The 16513-nt window shown below is 57.5% G+C and overlaps 1 protein-coding gene and 1 long non-coding RNA gene across 3 annotated transcripts in view; one reads left to right on the top strand and one right to left on the bottom strand.

Moving 5' to 3' along the window:
- The window catches only part of SORCS2 (sortilin related VPS10 domain containing receptor 2), a 452327-nt gene that overhangs the window by 106274 nt on the left and 329540 nt on the right, over positions 1-16513 (bottom strand). The window contains exon 1 of one of the 2 annotated variants that reach the window (XM_042985025.1): positions 9973-10166. The exons of the other annotated variant lie outside the window; for it this stretch is intronic. Within the exon in view, the coding sequence (XP_042840959.1) occupies positions 9973-10074 (102 nt within the window). The 5' untranslated portion in view covers positions 10075-10166. Of the gene's footprint in view, positions 1-9972; positions 10167-16513 lie in introns of those variants that run through there. 2 annotated transcript variants of the gene reach the window in all.
- On the top strand, positions 10171-11410 carry LOC122238141. The gene is made up of 2 exons (XR_006217114.1): positions 10171-10874; positions 10954-11410. It is a non-coding gene; the product is annotated as an uncharacterized LOC122238141 (long non-coding RNA).

Genomic DNA, 16513 nt, shown 5'->3' with positions numbered 1-16513 from the left:
TGGATGGGTTTATGAATGGGTGGGTGGATGGATGGATGGATGATGGATGGGTGGGTGGATGGATGGATAGGTGGGTGGATAGGTGGGTGGATGGGTGGATGGATGGATGGGTGGATGGATGGATGGGTGGATGGGTGGATGGATGGATGGATGATGGATGGATGGATGGATGATGGATGTGTGGATGGATGGATGGGTGGATGGGTGGATGGATGGATGGGTGGATGGGTGGATGGATGGATGGATGGATGGAGAGAGGGATTGGTGGGTGATAGATGGGTGGATGGATAGATGGATGAATGGGTGGATGTATTGGTGAGTGATGGATTGGAGGGTGATGGATGAATGGATGGGTGGATGGTGGATGGATGGTGAATGGATAGAGAGAGGGACTGGTGGGTGATAGAGGGGTGGATGGATAGATGGATGGATGGGTGACAGATGGATGGATGGATGGATGCCTGGATGGGTGGGTGGATGGATGGATGAATGGATGGATGGGTGATGGATGGATGGATGGATGGGTGGGTGGATGGGTGGATGGATGGGTGGATGGATGGACTGGTGGGTGATGGATTGGCAGGTAATGGAGGGTGGATGGAGAGAGGGATGGATGGTTGAGTAGATGGGTGAATTTCAAGTTTCAGGATGGCAGAGTCCAGACCCAGCATTCAGGGCCTCACGTCTGGGTGCTGAGTAGTAGCTTGTGCTAGGAAATCAAGGAACGGGTATGGAATTGGAGGGACTCCTATTGTCCAGTGCCTGGAATATTTCCACAAGCAGTTTTCCTGAGGGCCCTTCCTATGAAATTATGTGGGATGCATGTGCTCCTTGGGTACCCTTGGGTACCCTCAGAGTTATGGAGGCATCGAGGCTGGACTGCCCCTTCGTTGGAGGACATGACTTCCCACCTTCCTTGAGTGGGAACATGTGGCCTCTAAGGGACAGCATGAGATTACTGGACTCATGAGCCCCATGGAGCAGCTGTCCACTGCCTCCCTTTGTCCTCAATCCTCGCTATTCTTATTCTTTGGGTTATTCAGGTCACCTAAGAGGTCCCCTTGCATTTTTGTGTGTGTGCAGAGATGGGGCATCAATTAATACATTTTCCTCCGTCAAGTGGACTAAAGATCTATTTTTCAGGAAGCTGGCCAAGCCTGGGATCCCCAATGCTTGTTCATTCATTTGACAAGCACTCCCTCTGCCCAGAATGCTAGACTCCCCTTTCAAGTGCAGTGGCCCCACCGTCTCCAGGCCCGGCTGGCCCTGGGACCTGCCCTCCTGGTTGACAGAACCCATGGCTCCTCTCTGGGAGGGAGGGGCGGGAGAAAGGGCCTTGCCTTCGGGTACAGGGAGCACTGGCCTGAGAGCCCGTGCTGCTGGCCCCGGTCCTAGTCCAGCTGGGAGAACAGCTCCCCGCTCCCCCTCCTCCCCTTGCCCATGCTTGTCCTCCTGCCTCTTCCCCCTGCCTCCCCTCCCTCTCCCCACCCCTAGAGTTACAGCTGTCTTTTTTTGCAGGTGCCTACGGTGGGGCAGGCCCTGTACCAGACCTTAGCTTGTATTATCTCCCTCGTCCTGGCGGCTACCCGTGGGGCGGGATTAAACGGTATAATGGATGTGGAAGTCCACGGCAAATTGGAAATCGCTGTAGCGATGTGAAGGGTTATTGCTGATAGCACTTTCTTCCAGCACACCGGGGCCCTTGATGGAGAGCTGAGGTTGAGGCGGTGGCGGGGGGAGGGGCGGGGGGCCCGGGTCCTGCAGGGACTCGCAGGAAGGGGGAGAGGACAGCACCGCAGGCCTGGGTCTCGGGAGGGCCCGCGGGCTGCGGACGACAGCCTCCTCCCCCGCCCGTGTGCACCTGTTGCAGGCACAGGGGCTGGGGAGATGGGGAGAGGCCAGCCGCTCCCCTGCCCCCACACTGGCTGGACAGGGTGGGGGCGGGCAGGGCAGCAGGGAGACGGTGAAGACATGGCTCGGGGGCCCTAGGGATGTGCAGGAGGAGGGGCATCTCACCCCCACCTGGGAGAGCTGCCCCGTCCTGTCTCCACGCCCTCTCCCCTCCCAGGCCTGAGCCACCCCCCCTTCACCCCAAGACCTCTGAGAAACCACACACACACACGCGCACACACACACACACACGCGCGGGGCTGAGGCGGCGGGGTGGGGGAGAATGCGTGCCCTCTGAGGTCCCCTTCTCCCATAATCCCCACCGACACAGCTAACCGCATCCTCTGAACACGTTCGACGTTCTGCACTTTCAGGGCCCGCAAGATTTCCAGAGAAGTCCCGACACGGAACTTCGGTCAGCGCACCTTGCCATGATTAGTCCGGGGGCCCCGAGGAGGCAGTCTAGGGAGAGGGCAAGAGTGGGCTAATCATCAGCCTCGGATTGAAAACCAGGCCCGCGGATGATGACGGTCACAGATTTACTGGAGCTTTCGCCTCGAGCACAACTGCAAGCAATGAAAGAAAATAAAATGCCAAGTTGCATTAGCCAAAAACAAAATACAAAGTCGGAGACAGACGGTGCTTGTCTTCGAGCCGACGGCGTCTGTCCACACAGGCCGGTGGGGGGCGTGACCAGCGATGCGTAAGAGACATGGTCACCATGAGGGTGCCCGGCAGAGCCCCTCAAGCCAGCTCACCCCATCTACGTCCCCAAGCTTGTCCTGAGTGGACGGGGCGGCGACCTGACCGCTCTGGAGCCCATGCCCAACCCCACAGCTACTCTGGCCCTGACGCCTCCATTCCGGTCACGTACATGCTGCCCTGGGCCGAGGACACACAGCAGGACATGCTCCCTGCCCTCCAGAAGCTCAGCGTATAGAAGAAGAAAAGCCCTTGCTTGATTGGGGCGCCTGGGGGGCTCAGTCGGTTAAGCGTCGGAGTCTTGATTTCGGCTCAGGTCACGATCTCACGGTTTGTGAGTTTGAGACCCGCGTTGGGCTCTGCACTGAGCACTGAGCCCGCTTGGGATTCTCTGTCCCTCTCCCCCTGCCCCTCCCCTGCTTGCTCTCTCTCTCTCTCTCTCTCTCTCACACACACACACACACACACACACACACACACTCTCTCTCTCTCTCAAAATAAATATTTAAAAACACAGAAGCCCTTGATGACAAAGTGGGGCAAGGATGTGGTTGGAGAAGCAGCCACAGGGGTTGTGGGGTAGAGCCCGGAGGAGGGGGATCTGAGTCCACGGGGCACCATCAGAAGGGCTTTCTGGATGTGATGACAGCTGAGTTCAATGTGGAAGGCTGGGACCTCGCCAGGAGGGTCGGGGAGAGGGCAGGTGGGCAGGCAGGCGTGACTGGGGGCCTGCCAGCGTGAAGGTGCACGGGGCAGGTCGTGGCACGCGCAGGGCTAGAGGGACCCCGTGCCCAGGCTTCCAGCCTCCACGGGCCAACCATCACAGTTTACAAGAATATAAGGGGGGCTCACTAGCCTTTTATTTTTCCAAGGGATGTTGTTAAAAGAAAACTACTATCCTTAACCACCAATTCACAGGAGAAAGGACAATTTCACACCCCAACGTAGGAAGGACCCACCTTCATATAAAATGCAGATTGTCCTGGGAGAGGCCACTGGGGGACCTCAAAGGCCAGCTCCTGACCAAGTGTGGAGCCAAAGGGGAGGCTGAGAAAGGCCAGGGCCCCTGGGCTTGCGGCAGGGTGGAGATGTGGTCAGATCTGGTCCTGGATCAGGGCTGACATCTAGAGGGTGGGTTAGGGGCTGGGTTTTCTGGCCAAGGGGGCAAGGCTCCCACCCTGTTGTCTCTGTCTGCACCCAGAAGTGGGCGGGAGCGAGCCTTGACCCCTAATTGCACATGGGGACCTACATTGCCTTGAAATCCTGCCTGCTCCAAAATCCTGGTGACACAGGGTGGCCCAGAGCAGAGCCAAAGAGACTTTGTTGAAATCTCACAACCACCTGTGATGTGGTTCTTTGGGGGAAAGTCACTTCCTTCTTCAAGCCCCAATTCTGTCTGTGTGACGGGGATATGAATTCTTGGCACAAGGAACTGTCGTTAAGGATGACACAAGGTGGCTTCTGTAATGCCAGGTGTCCAGGAAATGCTCAGTACCAAGGCCGGAGGGGCAGGAGGGTGGAGGGGTGCCTTATGGAGGACAGTGACATGGGCTGAGCAGGGAGGGGGGGACAGAATTCCCCCAAGTGACCTCTCCACCTCACCACGAGACACCTGCCTCCAGATCAGAGCACGTCCCCATGAACACGCACAAGGAGTTAGCTGCCTCAAATCCAAATGTTTAAGTGCTGGACAGAAGTTTTCTTTCCACTATTGAAAAGTCAACAGAAGCCACATAATGATACCAGAAACACAGATCGGTTTTGAGGTTGGCAACCCACGTCTTCCTAAGTGTCCATTTGCAGTCACACTATACAGTCAATTAAAATACCAAAGGTCAGGGGGCACCTGGGTGGCTCAGTTGGTTAGGCGTCTGGCTTTGGCTCGGGTCGTGATTTCATGGGTTTGTGAGTTCGAGCCCCACGTCGGGCTCTGTGCTGACAGCTCGGAGCCTGGAGCCAACTTCCGATTCTGTCTCCCTCTCCGTCTGCCCCTCCCCCGCTCGCATCTGTCTCTCTCTCAAAAAGACATATTTAAAAAAATTTTAAATACCAAAGGTCAGGGGCGCCCGGGTGGCTCAGTAGTTGGGTGTCTGACTTCAGCTCGGGTCATGATCTCACGGGTTGGTGGGTTCGAGCCCCGCATCAGGCCGTGTGCTGACTGCTTGCTCGGAGCCCGGAGCCTGCTTCGGATTCTGTGTCTCCCTCCCTCTCCGCCCCTCCCCCACTCTCACTCTGTCTCTCAAACATGAATAAACGTTAAAAAAGATTTTTTTAAATAAAAAAATAAAATAAAATACAAAGGTCAGAGCTGTCAGCACAGCTTTCTGCTGGTGACCAAGTGGCAGGAAGGTTGATTCTGGTCTCGGGGGTCTTGGGCTCTGAGCTCAACACTCATTCAAGGGAAGACTCAGTAGGGAGTGTAGGATTCACGAGGGGCCAAAGGGCAGAGACGGCTCCGGCAGCACCCCGTCTGTTCGGTAATGCAGTCAAGGGATCCCCAGCAGCCCCAGGGCCCCCCCTAACCTTTAACGGACAGTGTGACTGAAGACACCCACCGTGTGCCAGCGAATGCTACACTTGGGGTCATCACCAACAGCTCTGTCCTCGCCTTCCTAGTGGACACCGCCATGGGCTATGACACCCCCCTGCAGAAGGCAGGGCGGGGGGTGGGGGCCCAGATGCGGCCCGTCCAGCAGGACCCGAGGAGAGATCCGAGGCTAAAGAACCCATCTCCCCGTCCTGGAGAACGTGCAGAGGCTCCACCTTCTTAGAACTCTGCCGCCGGGAAGAGGCGCGCTGGAAAATTCCACCGGGGCAAACGAACCTTGCGGGTCTGGGAAGCAACCAGTCCCAGCGAAAAGCCGCGAGCAAAGAGTCAGAACGAGATGCCAGAACGCCAGGGAACCCTCTTAACGCTTGGATTACAAGCCCCGGCGTCTCCAGGCCACAGAGACGATCGTTTAATAAATAGTTAAAAAATGCAATCCACGGTCACACGGGCTTGAACGGGTCTCGCCCCTGGCTGAAAGGACCCGAGCCTCTTCTCCAGCGGGGTCATAAAGAGCAGCGGGGTCTGTGATGTGAAGCGGACCCTCGCTGGTCTAACTCCTGCCGCACACCTGAGTCGCCAGATCTTTCTACCTACGCGCTGAAGCCCAGCTGTGAAGAGTAAATTGTTACGAGAGGGGGCGGTGGCCGGAACGGCGGTGTGCGGGCCTGAGTTCGGCAGCCTGGGAGGAGGCGAGCCCCGCACCCCACTCACACGGCCAGGCCCGACCACCACTTCTCGCCAGAGCTCCCCGTCTCTGGCCCCGGGGCACCCCACTCCCCAGCCCGGGTGCCCCTCGTGTGTTCTTTCTGCACCTGAGTCTTGCTGGTACCGGCCCCCAGACCGTCCACACTGAGACCTCTCCCCGAGGGTTGTTCCTGGTGGGCTTTCCAGGTGGTTCCACGGCCTGGTCTGCTAGCAGCCGCCTCCCCACCCATGCGACCCAGCTGAGTCCCCCTCCCTGCCCCTCCCCTGACCTGGACCCCACCAGGACCCCACCAAGAAGCACATGTGCTTGCCAAATGCACGAGGAATACAACTGAACGGGAGAACAGAGGCAGATGTGAAATAACAAATCATCCAGAATTGTCCACCTGGGCAGAATCCGTTTCACTGGCAAGAGGGCAGACTAAACAACGTTGAAATCCTTGCCACAGAAACAATAACACGGGAAGTTTCCTTAAAATGACAGCATGCCGCTCTCCACACCTTTTATCCCTTCCAAGAACTGGACTATGTGCATAATGCCCGGTGTTGCGGCAGCCATTCTGGACTGTGAGGACGCCTGGGAACAGAAGCCACGCAGAGTGAAACATAAAGAAGACCCTCAGCCCTGCACTGACCACCTGACTTGTTGGTCATAAGAAAGAAACAAGCTAATAAGCTTCTGTCTTAGCTAAGCCACTCTGGCTTGGGTTTTTTATGTGATTCATGGATGAAATGGACCCTTTTCTAACAGGAGATCTTGGCTCTCTGTCTTGATGACTGCATGAGGGCTGGGGGTCAGGGGACAAAGCCAAGAGAGGGAGTTTAACAGGAAGCCCTCAGCCTGAAGCTGGGGCCAGAGAGCTCCATGTTTGGTGTGAGAACTGGAGATAAATCCACAGTGTAGACAGAAACCTGCCTATTTTTATCTTGCTCCTGGGACTAGGTGAAAAGTACACACACACACACACACACACACACAGGCAAAATCATTGCCAGATGGATGAAAATTCGCTAATTCAATGATAAAAGATTCAATTTACAAGAAAGATATAACAATATGTAAAGTTTTTTTTTTTAATTTTTTTTAAATGTTTATTTATTTTTGACAGAGAGAGAGACAGAGCATGAGCAAGGGAGGGGCAGAGAGAGGGAGACACACAGAATCGAAAGCAGGCTCCAGGCTCTGAGCTGCCAGCACAGAGCCCGATGCGGGGCTCGAACTCACAGACCGCGAGATCATGACCTGAGCCGAAGTCGGACGCTCAACCGACTGAGCCACCCAGGTGCCCCAACAATATGTAAAGTTTTAATCTTGTAATGGAATAAAGCCCTACAGTAAACAAACCAAAGGTCGATAGAACCTCAAGCCAAAAAGTCACAAAGCTGCATTCGGTGTAGAAATCTGAATACACTTCTCTAGACAACAGTAAGCAGACAAAAATCCGTTACAAGATAGAAGATTTGAACTACGGTATTACCAAGCTCCATCCAAGGATATACCTGGGGCGTTCTTGCCAATAGAGAACTGAGGAACACACATTTTCTTCGGTGCTTGGGGGATGTTCAGGATAATACACCACACACTATGTCAAAAAGCCGGTTTCTACGGACTCAGGCAGGCCACGTTCACCTGTGTAGCTGGCAGAATAATGCCCCACCCGCACCCCAGACGCCCCACAAAGATGTCCATGCCTTAATCCTCAGTCCCTGTGAATATCATACGCTAGATGGCCAAAGGGGCTTTGCAAATGTGATTAATTAAAGATCTTGGGATGAGAAATTATCCTGGATTATCCGGTGGGCATCGTGCAATCACAGGGTCCTTGCAAGAGGGAGGTGTGAAGGTCAGTGTGGGAGGGAGGCGTGGCGATGCAAACAAGGGGGCGTGGCGATGCAAGCAAAGGAGGCGTGGCGATGCATGCAAAGGAGGCGTGGCGATGCATGCAAAGGAGGCGTGGCGGTGCAAACAAGGGGGCGTGGCGATGCAAACAAGGAAGCGTGGCAATGCAAACACAGGTCCGAGTCAGACGGCTAGGCTGAGGGTGTTTTACTGCTCATCGCGCAGATGGAGAAGGGGCCACAGGCCAAGGCACGTTCTCCCCAAGAGCCTCCGTGAGGGGTGCAGCCCCACAGACACCCCGATTTCAGCCCAGTGAAACCCATTTCAGGCTGCTGACCCCCGAACTGTAAGAGAACAGATTTCTGTTGTTCTAAGCCACCAACTTCGTACTAATTTGTCATGACAGCAACTGGAAGCCGGTACCCCAGGCAATCAAGTTAGGACCGCAGTAAAGAAAGGTCACACAAAACCCCTCCTACATTTAAACATTCAGGAAACCTCACCCACCTCTCGCCGTGGTTCTCAGATTGCCGGCTAAGCTCTAGAGCGAAGCCCCCACTCCCTTTACGCCCTGCCTACGCCCTCTCTCGTCTCTCCCCAGGGATGCTCTGCTCCCAGGCTCTACCACGACCACAGGGAGAGGTACCAAACAGAAGGGTGAACAGAGGAGATGTGTGCGACCTGGGGGGGCGGGGGCAGTCCGGAGGGAGCAGCAAGGGGGGCAACGGGATCCATGGCCTTTGGTGCTTAGTGTGGGGTCTAGGGTTATCCAATTCTCCACCTGGAGGCTGCAGCAGCACACCTGTCTCCCTGGGGACTCACAGCACCTCATTTAGACCCATCTCCCACGACAGGGCAGGGTGTTGAGATGCTGGGTGAGGGCAGTGCCATGCTCGGATTCTCCCTGCTGCCCCCCCCCCCCCCCCCCGCCCCGAGGGAGCCGACAGTCCTGCTCAGAGACTCAAGAGCTGCCAGGACCCAGGTGAGCCAGGCTCCCGGTCTCTGCGGAGCCCTGAGCATTGCTCTGCTGCCTTCCCGGAGGACCCTGGCTTCAGTCTCACAGCCTGCAAGGGCACCGATGCCGCGCCCGTCAAAACCGATAAGCCCGCGGGCCCCCACGTCACAGGGGCTCCACGGGCCATGGCAACGACCGTAGCCGTGGGACCTAGTGCAGCTCGACATTAACTTGGCTTGGGGAGGACGCAGCCACCGTCCGCTCCCAAGGCAGTCGCGGTCTGGGCGGACCTGCGGTGGCTTCCACACACGGCTTCTGAGAAGTTTAAGAATATCGCGGAGAGTGGAAGAAACCATCGCACAAGGTTTTCGTGAAGAAAGCCTAAGGAAGCTTGGCAGGAAACATGTTTTGGTGCCAGAAAAGCAGAAGCCAGGGGTATCGGCATTTGGGCCGCCTCTTGCCTTCTACCACGTGCTTCCCACCCCGCCAACAGCCGGCCTGTGTGCCTTGCCATATGTAGCAGGGCTCCCCGGCATGCCTATCTGGCACCCCATATCTTCGGCTCACCTGGGGTGCACCGGGCCTGGTTCAACCCCACCTGAGACACGGTCGCAACAGAGTGTGGAGAGCTGATCAGTCCCCAGATTGATCCGGGAGCTGCCGATGCAGAGGAAGGCTCTATGCGGTGCCCCTACTGGGGTCCCGCCGGGCTGGGGGCAGGGTGAGCCCCTTAGGAGCCCCCTGCACAGCCGCACAGCACTGCACCAGGGGCGTGGATGAGCAAGGTGGAGCCCACACTGCGTGGCCTCCGGGGGGAACACACAGCTCTCCCAGTGGACCCCGTGGAACCTTCTTGATCTGAGTCAGGACAGTGGTGGCTGTGACCTGCTCTGAGTTGACAGTGTGGGACTTCACCTGAGCCCCGTGCTCTCCGAAACTCCAGAGGTTAAGTACCCCACCCTGTGCTCCAGCAAAGAGCTACGGCACGACTTCCCTGCCCTGTGGACTTAGACAAGCTGTGCCCGTGCCCCTGTTAACTTGCGTCAGGCCAGGCACGGACCTCCAGGTTCCCATTCTCTGCCCATAAAAGATTAGCCAAACTGGACCACACGGACGGCTGGACAAAATGCCGGCAGTGAGCCGGACCGATTTCAGTCGGGCCTCCCCACCCCGCAACAGGCCCAACTGTGCCCAGCCCCGCGGTGGGCAAGAGCCCCCTGCACAGCCCTCCTGAGGACCAGCGGGCACAAACCAGATGCCCCCTGCTCATGACCCATCCAGCCCTGCACCCTGTGTGCTCCTCCCTAAAGGAAACACCTTTCCCCTTACCTTTGAGACGCTCCAGATCTTACACTGAATTAACCTCTTCCTGATATGACAGCCCCTCCCCTGTTGTAACAAGTCCTCCCCGTGCGATAGCCCCTCCCCCATATTAATAGCCCCGCCCCTGTTGTAATAGCCCCTCCTCTATATTCATAGCCTCTCCCCGTAATAGCCCCTCCCCCATATTCATAGCCCCGCCTCTTTTGTAATAACCCCGCCTCTATATTCATAGCCTCTCCCCGTAATAGCCCCGCCCACATTCATAGCCCCGCCTCTTTTGTAATAACCCCGCCTCTATATTCATAGCCTCTCCCCCTAATAGCCCCGCCCATAGTAATAGCTCCTCCCCTGTTGTAATAGCCCCTCCCCCATTGTGGTAGCCCCTCCCATAGCAATAGCCCCTCCCCAATTGTTACAGCCCCTTTCCTGCTCTAACGACTCCTCCCCCTATGGTTATGGCTCCTCCTCTGCTACAACAGCCCCTCTTCTGTTGTCATGGTCCCCACCTCTGTTGTAACAGCCCCTCTCCTATTGCAATAGCCTCCCCGCCCCCGCAGTCATCTTCAAATCAAGCGTCTCCTTCCCCAGCCCTGACTCACTCTCCATCTGACGCAGGAGTCAGTCCCAGGCACAGGGCAACGGTGCTCCATGGGACGCGAGCCTCCCTGGGCTTCCCTGCGGGGATTTTCTAGAGTCAAAGAGCTGAGCCCCTACTCTCCTAAAATCCGCAGGGTGTCCCGTGAGCCCCTCACCACCTGAATATGGTGGCCTAGGGGGGTCTCTTCACTTGGCGGGGGAGTCCCCACACTCCACCACGTGCTGGCTGCCCGCGCCCGTCCGCTCAGCCGCCTGGGGTGGTGCATGACTGCAGGTGGCTCCTGGTAGACTGAGGGAGGGGGACCGCGACGGTGAGGGCCCTTCCAGGAGGGTGGAGGCAGGGGTCCCCTTCCAGGGTAGCTTCTGAGAACAGGACCTCCCCTGCCCCAGCCCAAGGGAGCCCTCGTTCAGCCTCTCCTTCACCGAAAGGGCTCAACGGAGGCAGATTGTGCCACGGAGGTGCTCCAGCAGCATGAGGCAGGTTCCTGGAAAGCTGGGCCGCGTGGGAGTGGACGGCCAAGACCCTGGCCCAGCGCCGGGCCCGGCGGGCGCTCAGCAAATGCCACTGGAGCCTGAGAGACCCCGATGGGGACACTGCCATCCCCAGTGAGCCGTGAGGTGCTGAGGCAAGCACGCGGCGCTCAGCCAATTTCCAGAAGAACGCGCATTCCTCCTAGAACATCCACCTAAAATTACATTAAAAAATTAACAAGCTGGTCTTGGAGCGGAGGAATGGGTTTCGGCACAGAAGGAGAGAAAAACCTGAAAAAAACGGGTTCTTCCAGCCCAATTTCCCTCATAATTGCGTGTCTTTTTGAGCTGGCTAATTAAACGGCATTTTCCCCGAGTCAGAGAGCTGCGTCTTGGCACCGGGAGGGCACTCTGCCGACGGCGTGTGACACACGGGTCTGGCGAGTCTCTATAAAAAGCGACCCGGGTCGCAAGCAGGCTGTCTGCACAGCAGCCGGAAGACCGCGCTCCTCCCGGAGAGACGGTAACGGGCGTCCGCCTCGCCAACCAAGCTGGCGGGGCCGCTCCCACCGGAACCCTCGAGAGTCCCCTTCCCAAAAGCAGCAAGCAATCGCGTCTGTGCACGTCTGTGCGAGGCTACAAGCCCACTCTTTAATAATCCTATTTCTGCTTAATCCCAAGTGGATTTGTTTTGTGTCTGCCAAGAGCAGTAGACGCCCCCCCCCCCCCCCGAAAAATCCAGCGTGTTGCCGGGTCACGTTTGCGAGCGGGAATGCTGCCTCAGGCCAATGAAAACCCTATTTGCAATCATCCGACCTTACTGAATAACTGGCCCGGTTTCTGCACCATACCATGTGACGGGGAGGGGGCAGCTGCCTGGCGAGTCCAGGCTCCCCCACAGGCCCAGGGAGCGTAGATGCCAGGCTGTGACCCCTGCAAGGGCGGGGACGGGCTGGCTGCCCCATCTTGTAAGAGCCAGGTAACAGCTGGCACCCAGTAGGCGTTGAGTAAACGCCTGCGAGCGCATGAACGCTACAATGAACAGAACCACATCTCAGCCGTGTAGAACGACCACCAGAGAGGGTGTCACAGAATCGTGGCAGCAAATCGGGACTGGGCACTTGGCAAGTGTCAGGCCTTAGGGCAAGGACGATCATGTAATGTGGATTGTAGGAAGCGGCCCGTCTGGTCCTTGCCCCTTGTTCCTGGCACACGGCCACTAAAACCCCTGAAATCTCCAGAGGGATAGGAAGGTCTTCTGTGTGCTACTGGGAGGACTGGGGGCTGGGGGCCCCGGGGCTTCAGGATGGGGCCGGTGGTCAGAAAGGCCAAGGCTGGGAGGCCCCACACCCTGATCTCCGGAGGGGAGAGGGGCTGGAGCCCGAGTTGTATTCTGTATATAACGAGCTGGTAAGTGAAGCTGGCTCTTCCAGTTCTGGGAGTCGTTATAGCAAATTGCCAAACCTGGGGGGGGGGGGGAGGGGGGAGAGGAGAAGGAGGGAGAGGAGCCTGCCCCGTCACACAGCCTCGAAGAGGAGGGCCCGGCGTGCTGTCCCAGGCAGGAGTCAGTTCCATCCCACCCTGCTGATCGCTGAGCTCTGATCTCTCGCCCGCCCCAGAGCCCACCCTGGAAGCGGGCAGGGCAGAAGCGTGTGAGGGGAGAAAGCCTGGCCTGGGGCCCTCAGGTCGACCAAGAAGTCTGCCTTCCTTGGGCCAGCCACCCGGCCAGGGCACCCGGGCAGAAGGAGGGGCGGGCCTCCTTCATTCTGTGATTTCTGAAAATGCATTCCTGTCACTTCCCGCTCAGGGCCACGTTCAGACAGCGCATCAGGAGGCAAACACGTACGACAGCCACCAAGGTCGACAAGCACCCTTATTTTGTTTTTTTGTTTTTTAAGAGACAGAGAGCACCGCGCAAGAGCAAGCCAGGGAGACGCAGAGAGAGAGGGAGAGAGGATCCCCGGCCGGCACCGTGCTGTCAGTGCAGAGCCCGATGTGGGGCTCAGTCCCACAAACCGTGAGATCGTGACCCGAGCCGAAATCAAGAGCTGGCCGCCCAACCGACTGAGCCGCCCAGGCGCCCCGGGAAGGATTTCAATAAATGCCCATTTCGTTCCCGCAACAGGAGCGCTCTGGTTTACGAGCAGGGAGCCCCGAGCGGCCCTGTGTTCTGTGCAGGCTCCCGGGAGGCACAGGGGAACACGGGGGTCTGTCTCGCCATAACGACACTGTCACTCACTCGAAATTGGGCGGTTTCCGCACGAGGAGTCACAACTGCCCAGCTCCGGCGCTCTGCTACTGATTGGCAATGACAGCATCTGCCGGTCGCTCCCCGCGTCCGGTCTCGCTGTCCACTCTCCGCCTGGGGCCGTCATGCAGCGGTAGGTAACCAGAGCGGCCCCTCACTGGCATTGGCTTTGGACTAGCATTTACCGAATGCCTACCAGGAGCCAGACGTTTCGTTTGCTGGTCTACGTCATTCATTCCTTCACTCACTCGTTCATTCACTCAACAAATCCTCACAATGTTACGAACTAGGGGTTATATTCTAGGAAGGGTACGCTGGGTCTTGGGCAAGTTCAGCTGCGGCCCCAGCACCCGGACACGTCGGCGGACCCCGTCTCGCGCATGCTGTGTGTCCGCGGCGGGCCGACGAAGGCTCGGCTCCACCCGGCCCCCCGGGATCCAGGCCCACGGGGCCTTCGCGCTCTGCTCTGCAAGGCTTGGCTTTCCCGGCCGTTGAGACGGTGGGGACAGGGAAGCTTCTCAGGGTCGCTTCCTCTCCCACGGGGCAGCGCCTGGGTGTAACGGGGCGGGGAGTGCCTTCGCCCTCGGAGCCGCACGGAAAGGGCACCTGGGTGCGGGTAAGCACCATCGCCTGCCTTCTCCTGCTCAGAGAACTCGGACACCCAGGCTGGGGGAGACTCAGCTCACTGCCAGGGTCACAGGGCTGGTAAGCCAGCTGCGGAACAGGCCTGCGTGGCTCCAAATATACCAGCGAATTCCAGGAGAGCCTGTGCCTTTTTTTTTTTTTTTTTTTAATACTAATGAGAGCGGCCACGGCCTGATGAAAGCGGCCTGTTGGTAAAGCCCCCCAAAATAATGAACACGCAGGGCCGCTGTAAACAGCAGAGCCCTGGAGGAAATGAAAGGGGCTTTGTGGAGTGGCCTAAACCAGAGGGTGATCTTTTGAAACGTTGAAGGGAAAAAGCTCCAGGCTGCTCGCAGGGCTGGAAAGCCAGGCCGGCGTCCTGGTTGCTTTGCCAGTTTAAAGGGGTTTTTTTTTTTTCCTTACCCACGGCCTGCTGGGCTTTTCTGAAATGGCCCCATATAATCCTTTGAGGAGCCTCAGATGTGCCCCAGAGGCTGACACACAAGCACGGAGATGTGAAGTCGCAGCTCATATAGGCCCCAGATAAATAGGCAGGCCGAGGAAGAACAGGGCCCACTCCCTCCCTGCAGTGGGGGCCCCCCAGTGCCCCCGCACTGGCTCCGAGGCCTCCCTAGGCATCCATCGGGGCCACAAGGCTGCTTCAGAGAGCCCCGCGGGGTGGGGATGCGTTTTCTCCAGAGCTAACCCCACCCGGTGTCACCTTTAATCCTCAAGAGCCAGACTTCCAGAGGGTTCTGCAGGCGAGAGCCTGAGAGGGGGCGAGGGTCAGCCCCGCAGCGGGCCCCTGGGCCCAGGAGTCCCCGTTTGATGAACCAGGCTACACTCGGGCCCCTCCTCCACCTCAAGAGCCAGCCAAGTTGCACAGCTCTGCCGTTCTCCCGCACTCAGGCTCCCTCTAACCAAAGCCTGGAAACAGTGTCTGCTTTTTGGGACCCACGTGGATTGGGCTGGGCCACGGGGATCACCGGGGATCATCCTTCTGCCACGTCGGGTAGCCTGTGTGCAGGCGCTGGGCTTAGCGCCTGGACCGCTCTGAGAGGCTGTGAGCCTCCCACGAGGGGCCCTACACACCGCATACAAATATGAAGCCGAACGCCAAGCTGAGCGGGGAAGCCAGGCCCCGGACTCCGGGGCCAGTGCTTTTCCTTGGCCTGCAGTAACTTTTGCTCACGTCCCTGATTCACACCTCCCTGCCCTGAATTTCCACCAGGCCTCTCCGTCCAAGTTAGCAAATAACACAGAGAATCCAACTGGCAAGATTAAAGCACAGCTATGAATATGCATGACTTTGTTCAGCAATCAGCCCGAACCCTTTCCAGAAGAAGGGATCCGAGCATAATTTTCTGCCACATATTTAAATTCAAATTAGTCATTATTTGATGTTGGGACAAATCGCCCGAGAAGGTCATGTTTTCGGTGTAATGTTTTTTTTCTTAATAAGCGAGGCTGACTCCCCGGGCGTGGGACGCACGCCCCGATAACACGTTTCTTTCCCTTTTTCCGCTGATGCTGAAGACATGACCCTGGAGACAGCGGTGACCACTGTCACTCGCGCTTTCTTGCATAAATGCTCCCCTACCCTGTTCCTCCGTGTCCCCTGCAGTGACACCATCCCTCCTCCTGGCTCACAAACGGATCGGCCGAATCTTCACGGTTGTGGGGGTCTAGGTATCAAATGAATCTAGACGGTCTGAGTTCACATCTCACTCTGCCATTTCCAAGCTGTGTGACCTCACTTTAGCCTCTCTGGGCCTCAGTTTCCTCATCTGTAGAAAGGGGGGTATAGTAGTTCCTACGACATAGGTCACTGAGTATTACTGCCTGCAAGGTGCTGAGAAGCATGCTTATGGCAAGGGTGCGTGCCCATGACAGTCCCCCGTTACTACCAACATGGCCACCGCGGCTGTCATCACCCATACAACAGCCTCCAGCACTACCCTCTCCGTCCTCACTTTCCAGGTTGTTTTCACCCCCCGCCACTACAGTCGCCTCCTCACTGGCCCCCCGGATGGAATGCGTGCGGTGGCGGGGCGGGGGAGGGGGCTACGATCCCACCTAACCCGCCGGACGGTTCTGTCCCCCCCGTCACGCACCAGGTGCACCAAGAGTCTCGCCATCTCCCAAACAGGCCACACGCTTAGCCCTCTGTGTCTTTGCACATGCTGTTCCCCAGGCCCACAATGCTTATCCACGTTGTTCTGAATTGCTAACAGCCTCTGGAAGACCAACTCAATTTCCACGTCCTCGGTGAAGTGTCCCAACCTGGGCTGAGTCAGCTGTCATCTCCTCCGTGCTTGGAGAGAAAAATAAACAGCAGAACAAAGAAGCCAAAACGCCAAAGTCCTGGCCACGCTGTTGTCTGAGCGTTCACCACACTGCACGGCGAGTGAATGAGCGAACGAATGAATGAACGAACCAACACGTGTCAGTCTCTGTGCCCGCTCCCTCCTCCTCCAGGGCCAGACCCCAGGCTAGCTCGTCACTGAAGGCACGTCGGACCCCAGTTTTCCAAGATGGGAGATGAAATGCCTTCACAGGGACTTGTCCGCCCCGACGACGGTCGTTGAGTCTGCGCACAAGGCAGGC

Source organism: Panthera tigris, chromosome B1 (genome assembly GCF_018350195.1).
Source record: "Panthera tigris isolate Pti1 chromosome B1, P.tigris_Pti1_mat1.1, whole genome shotgun sequence".
Taxonomy (NCBI): Eukaryota; Metazoa; Chordata; class Mammalia; order Carnivora; family Felidae; genus Panthera; species Panthera tigris.
The sequence above is the reverse complement of the archived record's forward strand: the minus strand, read 5'-3'. Positions and strand labels throughout refer to the sequence as shown.